This window comes from Neodiprion fabricii, chromosome 3 (assembly GCF_021155785.1).
Source record: "Neodiprion fabricii isolate iyNeoFabr1 chromosome 3, iyNeoFabr1.1, whole genome shotgun sequence".
NCBI classification, from domain to species: domain Eukaryota; kingdom Metazoa; phylum Arthropoda; class Insecta; order Hymenoptera; family Diprionidae; genus Neodiprion; species Neodiprion fabricii.
In genome coordinates this window covers 12,180,253-12,206,360 of record NC_060241.1, presented here as the reverse complement: position 1 = coordinate 12,206,360, position 26,108 = coordinate 12,180,253, and the positions used below count along the sequence as shown (strand labels likewise).

Genomic DNA, 26,108 nt, shown 5'->3' with positions numbered 1-26,108 from the left:
TATATTTTCGTTAACGTTTCGGCTCGGATATGGGCCCTCCTCAGTAAGACATAAATTATTATGGATGTAATACTATCGAAAGTTATTGTCTATTGTCTGGTGAATATAGCCCATGTTTTCAGAAGAGAACATTAAGAAGAGTAAAGATGGTACCTATTTTGTAGGACATCGGGTGGTGGGAATTAAAATTCAAGTATCTTTGAGACCAAGTTTTTTTGTGGAACCAATCTGTTTTGATTTTAGAGTTGCTGTGTATCAGCAATAAATCATAGACATAGAGAATAGGGTCATATCGATACTATTACCATTGTTTCGACATCGATTAAACTATTTTAACTATCATAAGCCCCTTCTTTTAACCTTTTTAATATTTTGACTCACACACTGTGAATATACATAGTTTTTTTAATTACTTACTTTCATATCTTCTACACCCACATTTTTAACAATTTGAGAAGTCTACAACGTTCACCGTCATCCTATTTAAAGAACCTTCGCTCTCCAAATAGTATTTTATGATTCTGACCAGTGTCTTAATCCTCTGTCTTATAAAAGGTAAATTACTTTTTACGTTCTATTACTTTTTAATCATAACAGATATATGATATGTTCTCACTAACCTACAATAGACAACAACTTTCGATAATATTACATCCGTAATAATTTATGTCTTACTGGAAAAAATTTTTGTTCTTGACAGTCAAATAAAAAAATTAATTGTTCTGAGGAGGGCCCATATCCGGGCCGAAACGTTAACGAAAATATACGTTATACTTTTCTATGACCGCTCACCAAGACTCACCAATATATAGGGTAGAATAACCGTTTGGGTGTTTGGGGTATGAACTATATATTTGGTTGAATGATTTGTGGAGTAGTTTTGAACGGAGTGTGTAGTTTACAATTGGTGAGAAAAGTTATACGTAAGATTGGTGAATGTTGCAAAAAGTCTTGATTGTGTCGAACGTTGAAATAGGAATGCCATGAGGTACAGAAGATTGGGCGTAAGGTGTGCAAGATGGTGAGGGATAGAAGTAGCAGAGTCGACAAAAAGCGAGTGGCATGAGCCAGAATGGAAATACAAGGACGGGAATGAGATGATAGGGTTATGACTGTAAGGATTGTGGGAGACCCAATAAACAATGCCAGTATATAAAGCGTATGAAATTCGTCAAAAAAGAACGTTTTATTCTGTAGAATAAACGTGCAGCACCTACGTATTTTATTGCGAAGAATGTCCGCCGTGATTTCGGTTTATTAAACGTTTTTGGTGGACGTCTTACGATAGTTGTTCATATGCAAATTTTATACGTTTGAAACCAAACATTTATAAATCGTATCTCAATTTGTTGATAAAACGTATCGAAAATCCGTTATTTTAATATTTATGGTAATCGTCTAATATTTGGATATTGATGACTACTAAGAGACGTTTCGCAAGTACGTTTTAAAACTCAAATTATGAAGGAAATTTTTTCTATTAAAATGTGTTGACAATGTCCGTTTAACTAACGTGACAAAATGTTTTCTGTTAATGACGCTTTAATCTTTCATTATTTATGTCTAAACGAATATTATACAGTGTTAAAAAACGTTTTTAATTGGACCTCTAGACTTGAATACATAACGTATCTTGGATGTGTAATTGAAAGCGTATATAGTACACTGCTATAGAGGAAGATCATTTCACGTTAGCTAGAAACAAGTCTGGGTTGAGTTAGAAAGCGTACGAATTTAGTTTATATATGTGAATCGATTTTATTATATCTTTGTTAGAACGTTACACAAATATCTTATATCTATAAATACTCATTTATCAAAAAAAAAGGTACATCTTGTAGCTCATAGACACAGCTCAACCTACACTATACTTTCGTCTTCACGGTAGTTACAACTAACAGAAAACGCTAAGAATATTACACTTATATCAGAAATATTTATATGCCTGTATGATTTGTACTTTTATATGACTGTTTTTAAAATTAGTTGACGTTTACCACAGTTTCTTAGCCCTTCTTTCGTACATAGGTATGCCGTGATCGAGCTAGTTTTAACCAGTCTTTCACGGCACACGAAACACTGGTTTCGGTTGCATCACCAATTTCCTTCTTGCCAAGAAAGGTTTGTTTCACAGCCTCTGAGAAAAAATACATCAAAAGGAAGGTACAATATCACGATATTGATAACTGATAAGGAATAATTTCAATGTAAATTGTGATGAATCTCGAATATATTGGGAAAAAAGTTAACAGTTTGCATAATTTGAATAATAATGTGTGAATAATATTGTTTTCACACGATAAATCCAAGTAATAACTGTTTCTCGAAAATTTCATGAATTATTCATTACCGTAAACAGTTTCCATTGTCAATGTCTTTTGAAATGGGACTTTGTCCCTCCCTGCCCAATTGAATTGCATCGCTAATTCGTTTGTGAGTAGTGACCTCATTATAGCCAACACACATTGGCGACCGCTTGTCCCTCCAACAGAAGCCAGTTTCCCGGTCTGCAACAAAATACTAAAATGAATGAATGTCGAATTGAATTCAAAATATTCTTACTGTTATCAACATCGATAACAATTTTGACTAGTTGGAGATTGTCGATTCCTAATATTTTTTCAGCATTTTTTAACGTTAACCCTCTCGATCAGACCGAGACCGATTTCATGTTGAATGAAAATCTCTCACCATATTGATATTTCGATGGGTGAAAGCAGTTTACCTCAGGGTTTAGGAGTATCTATAAGGCCATCTGACCTTGCTTAATGGAACTATGCAGTTAGAACCCTGACCTTGCGACCGATACAGTTTTATGAAGCCTCAAAGTGCGTGTTGCGTAGAAGCAACATACGGTCCGAGAGGGTTAAAACGTTACGAACCGCAATTCTGTATGCCTGTAGTAATTTTCATTATTCCTTTGCAGTCAACACATACCGAGCGTATTCTTCAATGAGAGACAACCCCCTCCCTAGTGCTAAGCCAACTCAGGCACATGACGCGTACGTGAAGTTCGGTCGAGTGGAGACTAACATGGCCACTGGCATTCTATCCCCTCCCGGCCGAGCCTCATGTGCCTGTGTTGGTTTGCGCTAGGGAGGGGGTTGGCCCTCATTGAAGAATACGCTCGGTATTAGTACCTATCCGTATGTCATGACATACATATTTTGAATATGATTGCAAGGTCTACTCACTAAATAAGTTCGATGCTCTTCGGATTTCAGGATATTTTCGAGGTTGGAGAAGTCTTCCATGGAGTTAAGAGGAAGTTTTGGGAATTCGGCTGGTTTCTTTGTTACGTCGATGCTGACTTCCTTCTGTTTTGAGAAGATTTTACGTAGTAGCAGATGGTTTTGTTCAGTGTAGGATTTAATGTGTTCTAAATACTGCAGAGTTTTTTCTTCAAAGGTATTCTGTTCGCGTGATGTGGTCGGGGTTGAAGGTTCAAGTTGTGAAAAGGATCTTGATAAGTCATATTGCGTGGTAGACCTGATGATCCTACTAGAAATGTTTCTATTTGATGTTTCATATCCAGACAACTGATTCGGTGACTCATGGGAATTATCATTATACTGGTGCTGTACGATCTTGTGGGCCAAGTTTTTCTTTGGTGTCTGATTTTTGGTAGATCCTTTGGCTGAGTTAATGTAGCGAGTATTCTTATTACGGTTAGAAGTCGATTCATCGACTTCGGACGGTGGCAAATTCTCGTCAGCTGAAGAGGTGTAACCTAAACTACTTGAACTTTCACGAGAACGCTTCGTTTTTTTTTTTTTGTTACTAACGTGTCGATTTTTAGCCTTCTTCTTGTCGGTTTTGTGTTTACGTTTTTTCTTTTGCGGCTCAGGTTCGACATCATCACTGTTCGTAGCTTCATTCTCGTCCACGTCATTGGTAATATCTTGCTGAGGTATTACAGTGGATTTTTTAGCGATGTTGCGAATTATTCCGGATTCATCGGACGTGCCCAGCTCCAGTAGGCGCGCCATCGTTGCTTCGGTGTCGTGGTAGTCATCTGTTAGTTAATCAAGGAATATCAATCAATACCGAATGCTCATTGATTAGCAAAATTAATCACAAATGTACAATATGATCAAAATATATCGTCGTAACTCTTATCCAAGTGAAAATTAATATGATTGAAACATTCAATCCGTATACAATTGTAAAAAAAAGTTCTACGTTCCAATAATCACCTCCGGTATGCAGTACTTTGTGAATGGCAAACTTTGGCCATGTTTTTTCATAGGCAGCCTTTGATTTTACAAGTTTTGTAAAATGATCTTCAGTTTTTGTCCGTGGCCAGTAACATTGGGTGTTGTTTTCGACCAGCCAAAGAACTGGTACCAATGCGCATTCTCTATCTTCGCCAACCAAGAATTCAATCACCGCATACATAGTTCTGCAGCACGACTGAGTAAAAACATCGTTAAATGTATCATATTCTCTAGTCTGGTGTATAAATTTATATTTGATCAAAATTCAAGCACTTTTATTCCACTCTGAGCAAAAAGTGCCAGTTTAAAAGTTTTTAATTAGGACATCAACATAGGAATATGCAAGGTAGTATATAAGTTAAAAGATGAATCGATCATGAAACATTATGAAGATTTTGGGAACGCATGTCTAACCAATACTTGAACGTCAATGTGACGTACAAAACTATAATAAATCAGCTCAAAAGTGATGTTATGAACATATGGTAGAGTTGGGTATATTGGACTACTAGGTAAATTAGACTCGGCATATACGGTATATGGTAATAGGTATACGATAATGTTATTTTTTGCTAAACATCTCAATTGAAGCAAACTTTTAATATAAAAGAGATAATGAACCTACGATTCTCGGGAATGTGTGCGAGGTAGACATAGACATACTATACATGTCTTGAACGAATCCCTCTTCCTCGTACACATTGCCGAGAATCGTAGGTTCATCATCTGTTTTTTGTCGAGAGCTCGTTTCGTTGAGATGTTTAACAAAAAATAAAAATTTTATTTCATTTCGTGTAGTATCGGAGTTACTGCGAAACCATCTTTAAATGGAAGACAGACGAATTTATGTAATATATCATCGACGCGATAAGATTTCGCTACGTTGAAACTTCTTACGAAAAAAATCCCTAGTTTGGAAGATTTAATAGGTTTCTGATAAAGGTCTCGCTTGTACTTGAACGGAGTACCTATAATTCTATATTCTCCGGCAATGAAAAGGATTGATTTGATCACTAATATTTCTGTCCCACAAGCTACTACATTATCCGGCCTTTTTATTGATATTTTGAATTTTTTCGTTTCCAGAGCCTGACATTCACGAGAATTTCCAATAAATTTGGGTTTAGGAATAAATTTTTCCTGACAATTAGTTTTACGAATAGAACTTAGTTCTTCAAGTCGATTACTCAGCTGCTGCAGCGGCAAGCGTTTCGATCGAATAAGTCGTTTCAAATGGCCCAAATGATTTTCATACACAAAGCAACTGTATTCTTCTAATGGGCCAAATCGTTCTACGTCGTCTATGACATGCAGCAGCGAATGTACATTATATACGACAAAGTTTTGTCCGTATATCTTAGCACCTTGAGTAACGAATTTTTCGATCATATCTTGCGCGATGTTTCGAAAACGCGAGAACAAGGCTGTATTCGATAGAATATACACGGCGGCAGACAATAATAAAAAATGTTTGTACTTTTTTCGATCTAGCACATCCCGCATTACAACAGGGCCGGAATATAACAAGAAAAATCTAAATTCTGTCGCTTTCCATCGATGCAAATCCAAAAATCCACGGGGCTTTCGAGGAAACTCTGCCGGAACATATCGCGCCAATAGTTTCATTATACGTTCAATTTCTAACAAAATATCCTTAGACAATTTGCAATCACGTGAACCCTCGACCCAGTATTTAAGGAGCAACCTCTTCAAAATTCCCAGGTAGATTAAATGCATGGGATCTAAAGGAAATTGGGAGACTAGTCCCACGTAAAGATCTAAAAGAGGCGAACGTCCTTTAACGTGACGATCGTTTTCACTAGGTGCAACAAAATCACTATCTTTTCGCTTCTGGAATTCGGTGTCACATGGATAACACAGTTTACGGTTGAGATGAACTGCGCGAATCTTACACCTCTCGCAAGCATCCTTACCCGAATGTCCTAAACACATTTTCAACATAGATCTCGCGGGCGCGTCACACGCGAATAAACCAACTCTGACAAAGTATTTGGTGCCATTAAACTCAAAACCATTGGTGCTTAAACGTGACGTTTCTTTAATTAAATCTCGTAAATATGAAGATAGTGGCATCGGTTTACCCGTACCATAATAAACACCAATTACAAATGGGCTATCATCGATCATTGAAATACTGCGTCCCAAAATTGGCCAAAATGATGTTCCGCTACTTTTATAAACGGGAATCCCATCAATATTAAAATCAACTCGCAACGTATGTTCAGGTGACAGTCCTTTTTTGAGACCTGACTCGAGTTTTTGTCTCAAGCATTTCTCCAAACCGAAATAACACATTTCTCCGTTGTCTAAATTTAACGTTTCAATACGTCGTGACGTGTGAAGTAGAGTCCTAGCACTTAAGGGTAAGATAGGATGTGCTGGTTTCAATAATGCTAGCAATTGATCGATCGCGTTATGTGTGATGTTATTTGAAGATGCCCAGTCGCGCAAATTTTCAACAAAGTTCGTTTCATCATCTAAATGCACTTCATCGCTGACGGAACTTGAATTATCTTCAGAACTGTACAACGTAGCTTTGATGCTATCTATGTCACTTTCGATGTCTTTGAAATCTTTATTATCGCGGTTCGAATTAGAGTTTTCTTCATTCTGTTCATTACTTTGATGGATATGATCAACATCATAATCGCTATCTATAGAGTGCACATATTCTCCGATACAAGACACATGTTCATGACTAGCATCTTTTAATTGTGATTTCGTAAGGTGCTCGAGTGCACAATTATTGCCTGCAATACTCAGTAATACTTTACGAGTATTTATAGCTGTTTTGCGACGCAAATGTCGTTTACTCAGAACTTTTAAATCATGAGGCATGTTATAAAACTAAATAATAATACACACCAGACAAGAAATGATGTACGCTTTAACGTGCTTGCCTTATTTGTCGTAAATATCCGCACACCACTCTGAAAACTAAAAGTTAAATGAACCTAATGAACGTAGTACGTGAGTCAATACAGAAGATTCATAGCAATAAAGCTTTTACACGAGTTAGCGCAACAATTTATATAAAATTTTATTGAAAATTAAGTAATTTGATCAAAAATGCTGTTTCGTGTATATTTTCTTGGATTTGGGCTAAATAAATATTAAAAAGGCATTTGTAGCCGAACAATTTTGTAAACACGAATAAAAAACGTGGTCAGCTACCCATCGAACGTATATAATACGCAGGTAATGAGTAGTTTCATTCTATTGGATTTGACTCTGACATTTACCGATAAACGCATAGTATACTCATGATTTACGTTCAGTAGTAGGAATCGTGATATATTTCAGGACTAGATAGTACTGTTACTAATATTATTATTCTATAGTACTTATAGTTCTATGTATCGCTATTTATTGTTACTACAAATTAAACAAGATCGTAGTTTAACGTTGAACCAATTCTGGGCCGATGTCCTGCTTATATTCTAATACTTTTCGAATAGTATATCATGACGCCTACTACTGAACGTAAATCATGAGTATACTATACGTTTATCGGTAAAGATCAAAGTCAAATCCAATGGAATAAAATTACTTGTTACGAATTTCCTGCGTATTATATACGTTTGATGGGTAGATGACCACTATTTTTACCAGTGTTTACAAAATTATTCAGGTGCAAATCCCTTTTTAATATTTATTCAGCCCAAATCCAAGAAAATATACACAAAACAGAATTTTGGATCAAAATACATAATTTTTAATAAACCTCTATATAAGTTGTTGCACTAACTGGTGAAAAAGCTTTATTGCTACGGATCTTCTCTATTGTCTCTATTGTCTAACATGACCGTCTTCTTCTGATGGATAATAATTGTTATTTTCAATTGAAGGGAAAAGAAAATAAAAAATATTGTCAAAATAATATTTCTGTGATTTCGATGGCACAGAAATATTTACGTGGCTGTATTACTATACTTTGTTACTTTGGAAGATGCTACGAGTTCATATGTATGTTATAGATATGTTGAAACGGTATCTAAAAAAATAATAAACACGAAACCGATTTCAAACAATACAGAGCAAAAGTTACTAATAACCGCATGATCACATGGGATGATTATTAACATGAAGTTTTCCTCAAATTCGACAAGAACTAATATAATTAACCTATAATATACGTATCATAGTAAACTTAACACATATAAATAACGTTTAAAAACAGTTCAAAAATATTCATGAACGTTATATAATAAACAATAAACTATTCCATATTTTTATGGTACATCGTTTGGTTTAGAGAAAAAGACGCAGAACATTACACATAGTTTCTTTTGAAGAAAGAAAAGAAAGGAAAGAAAAAAATACAGAAGAGACAGAATTTGAGTTGCAAAACACATTATTTTTTCAACCAAGAATGCTCGATGTATTAAGACAAAATACCACCATATTTGGAAAAATATGTAGTTGTACTTACCAGCGTTATTTAATGACGAATTTGCTTCTTCCGTCTAGGCCGCAGATTAACAATAGCTTCTCACCTTTTTTGCTACACGATCACCGATCGATCCGAGCACCTCCGCATTCGGTTGACGAATAACGCCATAACCAGCGCCTGAGGCCAGTTGCAAGGGTGGGGATGAATATAGGCTCCCAGACAAAGACAAAGATAGAGGAGACGCAAGAGCGACAGAGAGATCGTGCCCAAAAGGGAATCAACTTTGCCATATATGCCCGTGTTATTCCGAGCTGTCCTTGTCTTACCACTCGCTATACTTACACTTACTGTATGAATGCGCGGTCCATGGGATAAGTTCTGTCTCTACATATAATTATTGCGCTCTTACTCTAGCTTGCAGCGTTACCGACGCTGACGCACCAGAGCAGGAGAATAATATATCAGTAGTGACACAATGTATAACGCACAGAACTCCGATAAAATAGCGCGAAAAATAAACGTACAAACGACGTTAAAAATGCGACAGGATATGATGAACGCTTGTTTTAGCAAGTACTCATACAAGATATTGAAGTCTTGACGTAATTCGTGCCAAATAATGAGATTTAATATATTATAATATGATAACCAATATTGTGAAATAATTATAAAAATGTACAATAAATTATTATTCTTGGTACGAAATTATTCACGTTTCGGACACTTCTTTATTCTCTTCCTTTTATTGGTTATATCTATGTTCCATGCACCGGTAAATGAATACAAGATCAGTGTTCAGCTTTAGTTACCACATAATATTGGCATCAAAATAACGGGTAATTAAAGTCCATTTTTCGGAAACTAATTATAAGATAATCAACTGATTTGGCCACCGCTTGGCATCAGGCGGTTCCGCATACATGAATACTAAAAGTGCGTTCATAATCTGAATATTGTACTCAACGTTGAATTTTCCTCAATCGTGTTGAAGTAAAACAAGTATGAACCCATTTGATCAAATATACATATTATACAATTCAATGTATCTTGAAAATAGTCCGATATTGAATAAATTTCATAAACGGTTATTGAACGTAGATCACAAGTAGCAGTAAAACGTGAACAATAATCGTTGAAAAAATACGTTCATCAAACGATGAATATATTTCTGTGCAATAGTGGAAAACCGCAATAATTAAGCGCTTAATTGGGGTTGCTGGTAGTTGTATGATGAATGTACAATATATATATATATATATATATATATATATATATATATTAGGGTGTGTCGAAAATGAACTTTTTTTTTTCTTCGCTCCTACCACTCAAAACTTTAGGTTTTGACATTAAAGAGGTCCTCGTTCAAGGAGGGCGCTGTAGCTTGAAGTTTAGAAGTCGCTCAACGAGGATTTAGGTTTCCCATCTAATTAACACGTAAAAAATATTGTTTTTCGTTCAAAATGATGTCAGGCATCCAAAAAATTGGCGATTTCTGTGCTTCTTGGCTTATTTGAAAGCATGACTCATCCCCTAAACGATGATAGGTCGTTTTTCGACTTACCTTGTACCAATTTTTTTTACGCCACTTTTCGACCACAATAGTCACTTTTTCAAGTTTACAAAGTCTCCAATGTATCAATGAGTTCAAAATGAATTGCTACAAGTATTGATTCTTGATTCGAATATAAATAACCAATTCCAAAAATTAGTGAAACATACAAAATTTCTCAAAATAAACATGGTTTTTTGAATAAAATTGAAGATACGGAATTTACCAATTTTTAGAATTGGTTATTTATATTCGAATCAAGAATCAATACTTGTAGCAATTCATTTTGGACTCATTGATACCTTGGAGACTTTGTAAACTTGAAAAAGTGACTATTGTGGTCGAAAAGTGGCGTAAAAAAAAATTGGAACAAGGTAAGTCGAAAAACGACCTATCATCGTTTAGGGGATGAGTCATGCTTTCAAATAAGCCAAGAAATACAGACATCGCCAATTTTATGGTTGCCTGACATCATTTTGAACGAAAAACAATATTTTTTACGTGTTAATTAGATGGGAAACCTAAATCCTCGTTGAGCGACTTCTAAACTTCAAGCTACAGCGCCCTCCTTGAACGAGGACCTCTTTAATGTCAAAACCTAAAGTTTTGAGTGGTAGGAGCGAAGAAAAAAAAAAAGTTCATTTTCGACACACCCTAATATATATATATATAGATGTTGTAGACACCAAGATTGAAAATGAATTTCATAAACGTCTATCACGCGTAGATCAGAAATACCAATAAAACGTACATTATAATAGTCGAAGATATACGTTCATAAAACAATCAATATACTGCTGTGCAATGGTGAATAGGAAGTATGATAAACGTCTAATTAAAGTTGCTGGCAGTTGTGTCATGAATGAATATTATATGTTGTGATTACCAAAATCATAAACGAATTTCGTGAACGTTAATAGCTCGTAATTTGTAAATTCAAATGAAACGATTCTGATAAAACGTTGAAAGATGGAGTACCAACATCGTTAAACATATAAGTTTTAAACGATTTTCGTACGAATAATGAACAAATATACTATACGTTGCTTTTGCTATAATAATACGTATTTTAAACTTCTGTATAATGAAATACGCATAATAAACAGAGTAATCATACGAATAATATCCATCCGAAATATTACAGTATATGTGATACGGTTGAATTTTATACTTATACCATTATTAAACGACTTCGACGTTTCATATACGAAATTTATACTGGTGTGTGTTTATTGGGGAGTAACGAGATAAAAAAGACGTGTGGTGATACGCCGGACATAACGGTTCGGTAAAAAAGTTCTGAGAAACGTTTTTCATAGAATAGAAAAGGATCAAAAACTTCCAGCCAAATAGAAAGGGGTCGGGTTCAAAAGTGGTCGATTTAGCGTGGAATACCCCATACACATCCCTATACCTACAAAAATCTGACCTTTCACCACCTTTACTCTCCCCTCTCAACCTAACCCAAAAATGGGGGTAGGCGCGAAAGAGGCAAGGGGCGAAGCCCCCCTAGTATATATGTGATAATATATACAATATATATAATATATATATATATATATATATATATATTGTAACGTGGCAGTTTTACTGCGCGTTCCACACGGCTCCCCGAACTCTAGACGGACCACAGACTTAGGGAGCACGCGGAGTAGACCGCGGCTCATTTCGAAAAAGAGCGCCAGGACAACAGTCACGCATCCGAGACTCTAAGAGGGGACCATCGCCGGTTAAGCGAATAAGACTTTTCAGGATTTTTGTTTATTTTTTTTGGTGGCGAGTAAATGCGGCTTCGGACAGGGGATCGGCAGCAAGTCAGAACGACGTTACTGGATCGCAATCGCGGCGGATCGCGACGAAAGGAGGGCCTCGCACGAGGCTACGGAGAGAGCGTCAACGGAGAGCTCTGCCGGGAGGGAATCCAAGGCGGACGAGATTCCCGTTGGTGGCCGGCGAGCCGTAGCCCCCCCCCCCCCCCCTTCCGTCGCCCAACTGACGACAGGTGCCCTCGCGAAGTCATCACCACGCCACTGCCAAGCTACGGGGTACCCGAGACTGGCCAGCCAATCAACACCCCGCGACAGCGGAATTCAACGATAGCGATACGCTAGATTGTAAGAATTGCGTAACGAGAACCCCAATGCGATCGGGAAAATTTTGACTATGGACGGTGCCTATGTTCGGGGCATGTTCGAATTGCGGCTCCGATTTGCAGGACTCGACACTTGAGTCCTGGCGACAGTTCGCGACGGTTGAGTTGCGTCAAATTGAAAAAAAAGAAAAAAGAAAAAGAGATTTGTGTGTGCGAAATGGCAGAGACGGGAGTAGGAGAATTCCTCGTGTGGCTGCGGAGCGGTAAGCGCTTATAATTCTTTGCGGGCATATTTCGAGCGCCAGTTAAATTGGCACACCGATAAACGGTCGGCCCACGAAATTTTAGAGTTAGAGTAGCGCTCGAAATCTGTTTGCCGATCTCCTTGAGGATGACCGTAGCCTGAGTTTTCGCGATAACGCGTAGAGTCACGGTTTCGCGTGGGGAACAATTTCGGAGTGAAATTGAGTGTGGCCAAATTCCGCTGCACAGGGTCTGGTCGAGTCTGCGTACGTAAAAAGGGTGGTGAACTTAGCGGGAATGGAGACTACGACTTGAGCTCGGATGCGTCATAATACGCGATACACTCGCGCGATTAGAACAGCTTTCTGGAATGATTAATTTGGTCGCGGTTAGTGCGTCGAGGCACGTCCTTTTTGATTTAGTTTAGGCATTATTGTGCATCAGCAAAGTGGCGACTAGCGCCCGTAGAAATGAGATACCAGCTAGCTTTAATCAGAATTGCGATTAGCGCGTCGAGTATGATCTAGATTACGTTTTTCTTTCTTTCTGTGTTTAGCGGTTTATAATTAAGTGACGAGTAGCGTCGTAGCTGAGGCCGATCGCGAGCAGCGCATCGAGTCCGATTGTGTTTTTGGTTTTTGCGAGTCGAGGTTATTATTAAGACGGCGACTAGCGCACGTAGGCCGTAGAGGTCTCCTCGATTTATTCATATTTTTTTTTATTTTGTTGTTTCTTCCTTGCTTATTTCTTTTGGATAAAATTTAAACCATTGTATTTGAAATCGCGAAGGACGACCTGCGCAGTCGTATGATTGTTTTTATTTTTTTATTTTTATTTTTATTTTTTTTGTAATATCGCTGTCGAGAAATATATTATTGAAATTTTATAGTGAATTAGCCAAACCACGCGTTGGCTGAATTGTGTTACATCTCTCTCTACCCAAAATTTACCCCTCCCCTCTCCGCGGTACTGAGCTATCGAGTATATGGTCGCGGTATCTCGCATTACCGATTTCGAGGCGTGTTAATCACGCCAGGCGCCCAACAACAACTTTGCGACATTGTTTTAGATCCAGGGTACATCGTGGACGCCAAATTATTGTGCACGCGGTAAGTTCCCGGTTATTTGCTCCGAGTAACCGAGGTGCAGAAAAATCCACGTCACAAATTGGCGCCCAACGTGGGGCCTTCGCGAAATTTCCGCTGTGAATTTCCAAGAAAGATAGTAGCGTTGCGCGTTTCGGAAATTTCGACTTAGCAACGGCTAGCGCGCGCGGAACCAAACAACAGCGTTCGGAGAATTCGGGGGAGAGAGGTCGCGAGACACTGCGGTCAAGCGTGTTGACGTTTGGAGCACAGCGGGACAGGTGTGAATACGTAGCGAGGAAATAAAATTGTATACAAAGGGTGGCGAATAACATCGAAAATTTGCGATTTACGACTCAGGCTACGAGTTGACGAATATACCGGGTGACTAGAAAGTATACCACGTATATTCGTACCTCCCCTCTCTAATAATAGGAATAAAATCGCCTGCCATTATCGCCTATCTCTTGATTGTGTCATATTTTATTTTCTTTTGTTATTATTTTTGATTTCGAATTTCTTTTTGTTTTTCACTGTCTTCTGCGGTTTCGGAATTATTTTTTTTTGTTGTTTTTTTGTTGTGTGTTCAACGACGGCTTTTAGCATTGCGGTCAAAGATTATTTTTTTCTTGTGTTTGTTACTGACGCGACAATATATTTTTTTTTCTTTTCTCTCTTTTCTTTTCTTTTCTTTTTTGTTTTTTTTTCTTTCAGCTCGTCTTTTGTTTTTGGTTTGTTGTTTTCTTTTGTGGTTTTGTTTCATTTTATGTGCAATATTTCCTTTGCTGGCGCTTTTGTTTCGCAAATAATGTATCATTAAAATATTAGCGGTGATTTCACTAATACGAGGGGTCCAGATTGGATACCCTTGCTTGCGTTCAGACTCTACCTACGGCTTTTGTCTTTTGAATCGAACAGTTTGATTTTGCGTGCTTGTACTTTAATAACTGTCCCTTTCTTTTTTTTTGGGCGTGCTTTCACTTTCATCCTTTTCTTTTTTTGTGCGTGCTTTTACCTTCATTTCTGCTCTTCATTTTCGCGGGTAAAGTCAACATGGCGGAAGTACTCATTGGCGCGTGGTTGTATGACATGACGAGCGATGAGCTCGAGTTGGCGTTAGTGACCGCGAGGGTAAATTCCACCGGTAGCCTACTGGTGCGTCGTGACCGGTACGTACGACACCTCTTGCGTGAGCGCGGGGATTTGACGGTCACCTGGGAACCAGAGGACGAGGATGTCTTCGCGGGGTTGGCCGAATTAGCGACCGTTACGGAACCGGTGAGGGAACAGCCCCGAAGGGCTAGCGATTCGCGGCTGTTAGAGCCCGTGAATATTACCATCGCGACCCGGCTAACCACGGTAGCGACGACGAGTACGGTGGTGAGCGTAGCCGTCACCTCGGCGGCTATCACCACCTCGGCGGTGTATGGAAGCACCTCGCGACCGACTGCGTACCAGGTTCCGACGCGAATACCCTTCCACTCGATTCCGTTTTCAATGGCTAGCGGAGTCCAGGGGCACTGGGGAGAGGCCTCCCCGATCCAGGGGCACCGACACGGGCTCGAAGAACCCATCGTGGATTCTACCCGGCTAGTCGCGGGGCCACCAGCTTCGCGGGTCGAATTCCGGTCGTTACCGGTCGATCCCGCAACAATTCCTTGCGATATGGCGACCGCTGCCCGGCCGACCTGTACCCGGGATTCAAATATCGAATCGCGTAACCGGGAAACAATACGTGACATCCCGAGGGCCCTGCGAGGGTGGAACCTCAAGTTCTCTGGGATTGGCGAGCCGAGCGTCGAGGATTTCTTGACGCGATTGGAAGAGTGGCGTAGTTTGTCGGAATTGAGCGAGAACGAAGTGTTGAGTTCGCTCACGATGATCTTCTCGGGCGTAGCCTTGGAATGGTTGCGTTGCGAACGGGACAGCTGGGTCACGTACGATGAGTTTCGCGCGGCATTACGTTTGTGGTTCGGGGACGGGACAGTCGGAAGTCGCGTGGAGGACCAGGCTAGGTAACGGACTCAGGGACCAGTAGAGTCAGTTACAGAATATCTTTCCTGTGTTCGAGGGTTGTTGAGACGGATGCCGCGTCCGTACACTATGGAACAGCAATTAGACCTGGCTTTTGAGAACATGCGTCCCGAAATTCGCGAAGTCCTCCGTCGAAGGGAAATTCGTACGTGGAGCGAATTGATCTATCTCGCCACAGAGCGGGAGAGAAACCTCGCGTTATCTCGCGAATACCGCCCCCCGCCCACGCCGAAAGAGTCCTTTATTAGCGAATTAGCGTGCCGGACCAAAACCGCGGCGGCTCGAGGCGAACCTGGATTAGCCGCGATTACCGAAGCAGGGGTCGAGTCAACCGTAGCGCAGACGATCGAGAAGCTACTCGCGGCCCAGGTGAAAGGGCTCGAGGAGAAATTGTTGAAGGCGATGGCGGTGGCGACCCAGAGGGGTAAATCTAGCGGCGCACAGCCAAGTGGCGGAAGCCCGGCTGCAACGAGGCCGACCTCGCCGAGGCGACCCGCGCGAGGACCAAGGAGGGGAGCGGCCCCCTCGGTTAACCAGCCGGCCCCTGGCGTGTCCCGGGCCGACCAATTTCGTGGCGACAAGGTGTGGGACGAAAAATTATGTATGAATTGTCATCGTCCTGGTCACCGATTCAGTCGCTGTCCGGACCCCTTGCGAACCTTTTGCTACCATTGCGGGTACGACGGCGTCTATTCGACGAATTGTCCGCGGTGTTCGGGAAACCAGGGAGGGCAGCCTCGCTAAGTGTCGGCGCGGCGCCCCGAGTGGAAGACACCACGGCATTGCGTGGCGTCGAGGGGGAAATCGCGACGTGTTTTCCGATGCAGACCATGGAGTTCGGTCAACGCTGGTTTTTGCGGGTGTGTATCGGGGGCACATGGGTCAGCGCGTTGTTAGACACCGGTTCATCGCGAACATTTCTCGGTACGATCGGACACCAAATTGCGCTAGAGTACGGGCGACCGGTAAAATCACCCAGCTGTTCGAGTGTCGTATTGGCGAATGGATCGGTAGAATCAATAACCGGAGAAGTAGAGCTGCCGATAACGTTGCTGGGTGTCGCGCATAAGTTTTCGTTGCGGATTATCCCCACCTTAGTTGGAGATTGCGTTCTGGGCATGGATTTCGTGCGAAAATTTGGCTTTTCGATTGACGGCGCGCGCGAATCATGGAGAATCGCGAATATTCCGGAATACGAGGGAAAATTTGAGGAGGGTCACCCGATCCCCGTTACCGAGGTGTCAAGTTGTAGCGGTATCGTAGAGCTAAGGGATACCGAGAATCGCGAATTACAGGAATTCTTAGCGAAAGAATTACCGAAAGTCTCGGGAGACTTGGGTCTCACTCATCTCGCGGAGCACAAAATAGACGTGCAGGGAAGCGCCCCGATCAAGCAGCGGTACTATCTCGTATCCCCGAAAGTGCAGGAAGCTATTAACGAGGAGGTAGACCGTATGCTCGCGGATGGAGTGATCGAACCCTCCCAAAGTTCGTGGTCGACGCCAATCGTGATGGTCAAGAAGCCAAACGGGAAATATCGGTTCTGTTTGGATTTTAGAAAGGTAAATAGCGTTTCGAAAAAGGATGCGTACCCGATCCCGTTTATGAACGGGATATTGGATAAATTGCGGTCGGCCAAGTACATCTCGACTATAGATTTGAGTCAAGCTTACCACCAGATTCCCTTAACACGCGAGAGTCGCGAAATAACGGCGTTTACGGTTCCAGGTCGCGGATTATTTCAGTTTGTGCGGATGCCATACGGGCTTACCGGAGCCCCGACCACCTTTCAGCGGTTAATAGACAAATTAATTACTCCCGAGATGGAGCCGCATGCCTTCGCGTATCTCGACGACATTATTGTAGTGACCACCGATTTTCGTTCGCACTTAAAATGGCTATCCCGCGTTATCGAACGGATAGTGTTGGCCGGGCTTACCATCAACCCGGAAAAGTGTGAGTTTTGTCGTAGCGAAGTTCGGTATCTAGGGTTCAAGGTGAACCAGGACGGCCTACAGGTCGATGCCGACAAGGTGGAACCGATTCTCGAATATCCCGCGCCGAAAAACCTGCGGCAATTGAGGCGATTTTTGGGTATGGCGTCGTGGTATCGAAAATTCATCCCCGAGTTCGCGAGCGTGGCGGAACCCCTTACCCGGCTATTGCGTAAGGATAAGAGATGGGACTGGGGTAGCGAACAGGAAGCGGCGTTCAAACGCATAAAAGCCGCGTTAACGTCGGCTCCGGTTTTAACGTGTCCCGATTTTGAGCACGAGTTCGTAGTACAGACCGATGCAAGTAGCTTTGGCATTGGCGCAGTCTTGACACAGACTATTGGCGGTATTGAGCGTGTGATCGCGTACGCGAGTCGGACAATGTCGGACGCGGAACGGAAGTATTCCACAACCGAACAGGAATGTCTCGCGGTGATTTGGGCCGTTAAAAAGTTTAGAGCATACCTAGAAGGGTATCACTTCACGGTGATAACCGACCACGCGAGTTTAAAGTGGTTGCGGGAATTGCGGAATCCGACGGGTCGGTTAGCTAGGTGGGCGCTCGACTTACTCGAGTATGATTGCGAAATTAGACACCGAAAAGGGGCGATGCACCATGTGCCCGATGCCCTATCGCGGATGTACGAGGGCGAAAACGAGGGGACGGAGCAGCTAGCCGCCCTCGACGTGGCGGGGGACGGCAGACCAGGGACGGAGCGTAAAGCCGTCTGGGATGTCGTCGTCGACCCCTGGTACCAGCATCGCGTAAAGGACGTCCTGGACTACCCACACAAGTTCCGAACTTGGTCGGTGGTCGAGGGGCGCCTATACCATTTCCGGGCGGACCCCTTAGTCGAGCCAATACTAGCGGACTTGGCGCCGTGGAAATTGGTGCTCCCGAGGGAGCAGCGATCGCGGATTTTTGCGGAAGTCCACGAGGACCCCCAGGCAGGGCATCTTGGCGTCGAAAAGACCTACGCGCGAGCGAGGGCCGACTACTACTGGCCCGGAATGTATCGCGATATAGTTTTGATGGTCCGAGCGTGCGAGCGTTGCCAGGAGTGCAAGGTACAACAGGTGCCACCAGCGGGCCTCATGGGCCGACGGGTCGTCGACACGCCCTGGACTGTGGTTGCGGCGGACGTTATGGGTCCATTTCCCCGAAGTCGCGCCGGGTTCGAGTACTTGTTGGTTTTTGAAGATCTATTTACCCGGTGGGTGGAGGTAGCGCCGTTGCGGAAATCCAACGCGAAAAACATTCTTGCCGCGCTGGAAGATCTCGTGCTGTCCCGATGGGGTACCCCAGAGGTGCTCCTGACGGATAACGGCACAGAATTCGCGAACAAGGCGGTCGACGAACTGTGCGCTGCGTACCATATTACCCACGCAAAAGTACCGCCGTACCACGCGCAAGCTAACCCCGTGGAGAGGGTGAATCGCGTACTAAAAACCATGATCGTGGCCTACATCGAGGCAGATCACCGGGATTGGGATGTGCACCTTCACGAATTTCGATTTGCGTATAATACCGCTGTGCATAGCTCACTGAGAGTCAGTCCCGCGTTTTTAAACTTGGGTCGCGATCCCAAACCACGGATGCAGTTGCGACGACTCGCGGAAGGTCCCGCGGAAATCCCCGTTCCCCGTCCCGAAGTATGGGGGGACCGAATGGCGAAATTGGGTGAGCTGCGCGACTTAGTGACTAAACACCTCGAGGAAGCCCACGAGCGACAGGCGCGCTATTATAACCAAGGGCACCGGGATGTCCGCTTCGAGGTAGGGGATTGGGTTTGGAAACGAAACCGAGTCCTGTCGTCAGCGGCCCAACAGGTCGCCGCAAAATTGGCGCCAAAATTCACCGGTCCGTTTCGTGTCGTAAATGTAATCTCGCCCGTCGTGTATGAGTTGGAAGATAGCGAGGGAAAGTGTTTTGGAAAACAGCACATTAAGGATCTGAAGCCGTACGTAGAGTCTGAAGAGATTAGGGAATGAGACGGGAGGCGTGTTACCCAGAGGTGGGAGGTGCGGTATACTTTACCTCCGCTATTACTTTCCCCACAGTGGACCACACCGCCGCGGAGGACCCGGAGGTACTCCGCGCATTCCGCGACGTAGCGCGGATCGCGCTATTGCCCGGGCCGGGGGCCGTCACTCCCCCCCTTCCGCCCGCCCGGGGACCGTGGCCTCAGGGGGCCCCCCAGGCAACGTGGAGGAGGTGGCTGCCGCCCGGGGGGTGATTCAATTGTAGGGAGAGGGGGCACGGGTACCCCCGATGTCACGCCCCGTTGGGGTTTTTCTGCCGCCAGTGCGGGTGGCCGGGCATGACGAAATTTACATGCCCGGAGTGCTGGAGGCGGCCCAGTGGGCCATGGATCAACAACACCCCCGCGGCCCTAGCAGCATATGAGCGGGGCGATCCGCGACCGCGGCTGGTCCAAGAGCCAGTCCCGCGGATCCGGGACTTACCCCCGCGAGCCCGCGCCGCATTGGGAGCCACGCTGGACGACGAGAGGCTGCGGGCCCAATGGCCGGCCATCCAGCCCTTAGTAATCGCGCTGGAAGCCCGCGGGAGAGGACGCGGAGTACCGCGCCACGGGGCGACACCGCGAGCCCGCCGCCGGGACTGATGACTGGTCCACCGATGGCCCCAGTTCTTTTTTTTTCTTCTCTTCCTCTCTCTTCTCTTCCTTTCCCCCCCCCCCCCCCACTCCCGTTCGTTTTTTTGTTTTGTTTGTTTTTCTTGTTCTTTTTTTTTTCTCCTTTCTTTTTTTTTTGGGTTTTCGGGGAACAATCGCGGAAGGGGGTGTGTAAAATAACATAACAAAGAATAAATGAATAAGGACAAATTATATTGCATTGTTTTCTTTTGGGGGTTGGGGTTGTGAATGCCGGCAATAGAGAGGGAGCACCCTGACCCATTGACGTCAAGGGCCCTAGGTTCCGGTCACTCGAGGAGTTCGGTTCGCGGGAATTGGCGCTGGCGCTCTGTCACCCCGCGATCCGTCTAGGGGGGGGGGAGTTGTAACGTGGCAGTTTTACTGCGCGTTCCACACGGCTCCCCGAACTCTAGACGGACCACAGACTTAGGGAGCACGCGAAGTAGACCGCGGCTCATTTCAAAAAAGAGCGCCAGGACGATAGTCACGCATCCGAGACTCTAAGAGGGGACCATCGCCGGTTTAGCGAATAAGACTTTTCAGGATTTTTGTCTATTTTTTTTTTGGGTGGCGAGTAGATGCGGCTTCGGACAGGGGATCGGCAGCAAATTCGAACTATGTTACCGGATGGCGATCGCGGCGGATCGCAACGAAAGGAGGGCCTCGCACGAGGCTACGGAGAGAGCGTCAACGGAGAGCTCTGCCGCGAGGGAATCCAAGGCGGACGAGATTCCCGTTGGTGGCCGGCGAGCCGTAGCCCCCCCCCTCCGTCGCCGAACTGACGACAGGTGCCCTCGCGAAGTCATCACCCCGCCACTGTCAAGCTACGGGGTACACGAGACTGGTCAGCCAATCAACACCCCGCGACAGCGGAATCCAACGATAGCGATACGCTAGATTGTAAGAATTGCGTAACGAGAACCCCAATGCGCGCGAGAAGATTTTGACTAGGGTTGACGCCTATGTTCGGGGCATGTTCGAATTGCGGCTCCAATTTGCAGGACCCGGCACTTGAGTCCTGGCGACAGTCGAAGTAGTAGCGTGGCGAGTAAATTGAAATTAGAAAAAACCAGAGCAAAGATAGTGTGCAACTGTTATGGCGGAGACGGATGTTGGTGGCTTTTTGGTGTGGCTGAGGAGCGGTAAGCGCTTATAATTCTTTGCGGGCATATTTCGAGCGCCAGTTAAATTGGCACACCGATAAACGGTCGGCCCACGAAATTTTAGAGTTAGAGTAGCGCTCGAAATCTGTTTGCCGATCTCCTTGAGGATGACCGTAGCCTGAGTTTTCGCGATAACGCGTAGAGTCACGGTTTCGCGTGGGGAACAATTTCGGAGTGAAATTGAGTGTGGCCAAATTCCGCTGCACAGGGTCTGGTCGAGTCTGCGTACGTAAAAAGGGTGGTGAACTTAGCGGGAATGGAGACTACGACTTGAGCTCGGATGCGTCATAATACGCGATACACTCGCGCGATTAGAACAGCTTTCTGGAATGATTAATTTGGTCGCGGTTAGTGCGTCGAGGCACGTCCTTTTTGATTTAGTTTAGGCATTATTGTGCATCAGCAAAGTGGCGACTAGCGCCCGTAGAAATGAGATACCAGCTAGCTTTAATCAGAATTGCGATTAGCGCGTCGAGTATGATCTAGATTACGTTTTTCTTTCTTTCTGTGTTTAGCGGTTTATAATTAAGTGACGAGTAGCGTCGTAGCTGAGGCCGATCGCGAGCAGCGCATCGAGTCCGATTGTGTTTTTGGTTTTTGCGAGTCGAGGTTATTATTAAGACGGCGACTAGCGCACGTAGGCCGTAGAGGTCTCCTCGATTTATTCATATTTTTTTTTATTTTGTTGTTTCTTCCTTGCTTATTTCTTTTGGATAAAATTTAAACCATTGTATTTGAAATCGCGAAGGACGACCTGCGCAGTCGTATGATTGTTTTTATTTTTTTATTTTTATTTTTATTTTTTTTGTAATATCGCTGTCGAGAAATATATTATTGAAATTTTATAGTGAATTAGCCAAACCACGCGTTGGCTGAATTGTGTTACATCTCTCTCTACCCAAAATTTACCCCTCCCCTCTCCGCGGTACTGAGCTATCGAGTATATGGTCGCGGTATCTCGCATTACCGATTTCGAGGCGTGTTAATCACGCCAGGCGCCCAACAACAACTTTGCGACATTGTTTTAGATCCAGGGTACATCGTGGACGCCAAATTATTGTGCACGCGGTAAGTTCCCGGTTATTTGCTCCGAGTAACCGAGGTGCAGAAAAATCCACGTCACACCATATTAATTAAACATATTATTATTCCAAAATTGACTTATACCAATTTTTTAACAGTACCACTGATCGGATTATATTCAACAATGCGATCATGCAAGATCATGCAGTAGGCAGAAGTGTGTGGTGGGAACGTAGTGCTAGAGTCAAATTCCAATCGAATGTCCACAGGTCCAGTTTTCAATGTTTCGTTCTGCTTGGAGCAATCGATGACGATAAGGGGAGCTTGGTTTATAAATTCACTCCTCGATAGCAAAGGCTCAGCTTCTTTGTGATAGTAGCTCATTTAAAACCGAACATACATATCATAGAGAATGGCGCATTGATTATTGTATATATCAATATTCATATTTCCATAGGGATAGCACTGTGAGTTGAGGAAGAGTTTTACATCTCTGATCCGACAATGATCAAATACGCCAGCATTTTTCAGCTGCTCGTTTCTCCTTGCAGTTTGAAATCCTAGAACGACATATCTCGGCTTCTCAAGCTGCGTCGATGTCTTGACTGACCATATATGCCGCGTTGTTGATGGGAGCATCGGATACACGTACGTTTCCCAAGAACGAAAACTCATGGATATGGCCGGATCCTTGGCGATGTAGTTGAGTAGCTGGATTTTCGGTTTATCTGCCAGTTTGATGTACGGCAACAACCACTCGATTTTATTCAGGGTGATTTTAAAGTTTTCCGTCGCCGAGCTCTGAATCACGGCATTCAAATCAGTGTTGGAACGTGTGAGAATTAACTCGTGTTTAGCGTTGACGATGACTCGACGATAATCTTCGGCGAAGCCTAGCACATAATTTAACGGCAAGACAACATCGAAATTTCCAGCGGCATCGGTTAGGTCCTTATCCCCACTCAACCACCCGGTATTCTCCAGACTATATTGCTGGCCTGGAGTCAAGGATATGTAACCCTTCATAGTGCTGGTGATGCCGACATTTTTATTCCGATCAATCTCTACACCGTTCAACTCGTAGCGAACTTCCTCAAACAAATGACAAACGGCCATATTGATCAATTTCGTAACCGTCACCGCAGCCACACCATCATCCTTTGTGATTTTTCCGTGAATGTGTAGAGAGCTTTTACTGGGCAGTAGACACAAGTCTTGATGTTGAACAACAATATGGATTTCATCGTTGTTCTGGAAGGTGGATGATGCAAACGGTTGATGAGCATGAATCTCAGAGTGCGCGATCGATTCGTCGAATACCACAGGTTTCTGTATTCTTATTATTTCTTCCATGGTAACACGCACAGGATGCAGCGAACACGAATTTTTATTTTCCAAAATTTCCACGTAATCGAAGACCTAGGCTCTGGAGAAACCGAACGTTCAGAGGTGTCAGTCTCGTAGGCGGTGTAAACGTTGTCAGAGGTGTTGGGCGACTGACGATTTTTGGCCATGACGTTTGACTTTTATAACTTTTGCCAGACTTTCTCGTCTCAAACACGATTCCCATTATTTGAGTGATTTCAAGTGTAAACGTACAGTAATCGTTTCGCCGCGAAAATTAATCAGCTCGTCGTCTTGATCGACTATTCTCAGCTGTAAATGATGTATCGACTGTACGGCGATTGGCAGGTAAATGACGTTGGTGGGCACTTCGACAATCTTATATCCGGATGGAACGGTTGGGAAAAATTCGTGAATCATGTGAGCTCGACGTCCGTTTATGTACGCTCCTGTGGTTATGCTACACTCAACGCGTAAAGTATTAACCTTCAGTATGGCTACGGGTAATTCAGATTTATGAGTAACGTTTCGTGATAGCTCAACCGCCTTAAATCCCAATAATCGGCCGATCGAATCTTTGGGCTTAAAGTCTACCACATGATTGCATGTGACTTCACTGTTCAGCTCATTGTTGTTAGCTGTCAGGCTGAGGGTGATGTCGGAGGGTAGCTCCTTATGTAGAAAATTTTCAATATCCTCAATTTCATAGCATCCCGTGGGTATCGCGATGCTCTCTCTGCTGTTGTCCGCTCGTTTCAGGTAAAATTTATTACACCTCTCATGAATATTGGGTATTGAATTGAATGTCAGGAACTCGACGAGTCCGAGAACATAGTTCTTCTCTGGTGATAACTCGATTGGGGGGAAATATTGAGCCTCCAGCACGGAGGATGTGCCTGACAGTGTTAACGTCAACGATTCCGGCATGACTAATGCTTGCTCATGTAACACCTGTCTTTTTATAGTTGTTCGCTGAGAAATTTGAGACACAAGTGGCCGCAAATCACAGTATCATATTCTTGATACCTCTTATGATTGTATTCAAGGCTGCCAACACCGAGATACCTCATCAAGTCCTTAGGCGGTTTCAAATCACCGAAACTATCGAAATACACAACATGGTCACCATTTTTCTTGTACGCAACCCAATGCGTCCCTGGACCGTTTTTATCATCAAGATTAATAATTGCGGATTCTCGCATTTTTGGTCCTGATTTCGGCAGATCATTCCGCATGAAAACACCTCGAAAATGCGAAATTTTCATATTTTTAGCATAGTTGCGTAAATCAATGTTGGTGAGAGCTCGGTGTGGCAGCTTTACTAGTTTTTTGCCGGACGTAAGTACAGACCCATTCCGCTGCGGTAGGGTCGCAGGTATAATCCCTTACCCAAAGCAATCGCCTCCATTGTTGCATTGTGCCGTTTGGCCTCTTTCAACTGATGTTTGTTGACACTAGCTTCGTTGACAGCTTTAGCTATACCCGCAGCACCACCCGCAAGAGCCCCAGTAGCGCTTAGACCGGCCAGAATTGGAATGAGAAACGGTAGGATGCCGCCAATTTTATCAGGCACAGGTATAACGCGAGGCATACGAATATTCTTCCCAGTCCCACGCGCGGCCGCACGAGCACCCGCCAACGCCGACTCGACGGCTTTATAACCCGGTCGCATGGCGACCTTTGCTGCCGTGATGATGGATTTAAGATTCACAGTTCTCTTCCGCTGTTTACTCTTTCCGTCAGTTCCAGATTTCTTCTTCGCAGCCACTCCAAGTTTCGGCCGCTTTGCAGCTAAGCCCATTCCGAGTTTAGATTTAGCTTTCATGGTGTTGGTGACTCCCCAGGCTACCGCCTTTTCACTCACACTAGCGTCCTTGGCCAAGACGCGATTCCACGCCTTCTCAGCGAGCGCTTTGTCGGCAAGATTTCTCGCTGCGGTATCGCGATTCTTTGCGTATGCAATGTCGTGGTCTTTACACGCGGCATCCAGCGGATTGATCCCCAAATCTCCACGAGCCAACCTCTTGTCCAATTTCGTTCCAGGTCCACAGTACTGATACCCTGGCACATGCAATTCAACTGGGAGATGATTGATGATTTTATTTAACAAACCACCACCGCGTTTTTTCCGTGTGCACATCCTCATAGTCAGGCGACAACTAACGTGACTTCTATAAAAGGCGGAATTTATATACCGTCATCTCAGTTTTCGTTGTCATGCTAACGAAGCATCATGAGATTTCAAGATCAGCCCGATAAACTACCTATCGCAAATTTCGATAAAATGGTTCGA

At 43.7% G+C, this 26,108-nt stretch overlaps 2 protein-coding genes across 7 annotated transcripts in view; both read right to left on the bottom strand.

Moving 5' to 3' along the window:
• LOC124178533 (glutamate receptor ionotropic, NMDA 2B) overlaps positions 1-26,108 on the bottom strand; it is a 2,057,245-nt gene that overhangs the window by 1,104,954 nt on the left and 926,183 nt on the right. The window lies entirely within an intron of this gene.
• LOC124178535 lies at positions 1,487-9,291 on the bottom strand. 6 transcript variants are annotated; one of them, XM_046561969.1, is made up of 6 exons: positions 8,671-9,291; positions 7,104-7,175; positions 4,197-4,413; positions 3,195-4,015; positions 2,351-2,520; positions 1,487-2,137 (listed from the first exon to the last, which is right to left on the bottom strand). In XM_046561969.1, the coding sequence occupies exons 3-6, from the start codon at positions 4,396-4,398 to the stop codon at positions 2,095-2,097; spliced, it is 1,236 nt and encodes a 411-aa protein (XP_046417925.1). In that variant the 5' UTR covers positions 4,399-4,413; positions 7,104-7,175; positions 8,671-9,291; the 3' UTR covers positions 1,487-2,094. The 6 variants fall into 6 exon arrangements, 5 of the variants coding, with proteins under 5 accessions (XP_046417925.1, XP_046417922.1, XP_046417923.1 ...); XM_046561966.1 differs by having other exon boundaries at positions 1,734-2,137; positions 2,351-2,507; positions 8,671-9,275; XM_046561967.1 differs by lacking the exon at positions 7,104-7,175 and having other exon boundaries at positions 1,734-2,137; positions 2,351-2,507; positions 8,671-9,275.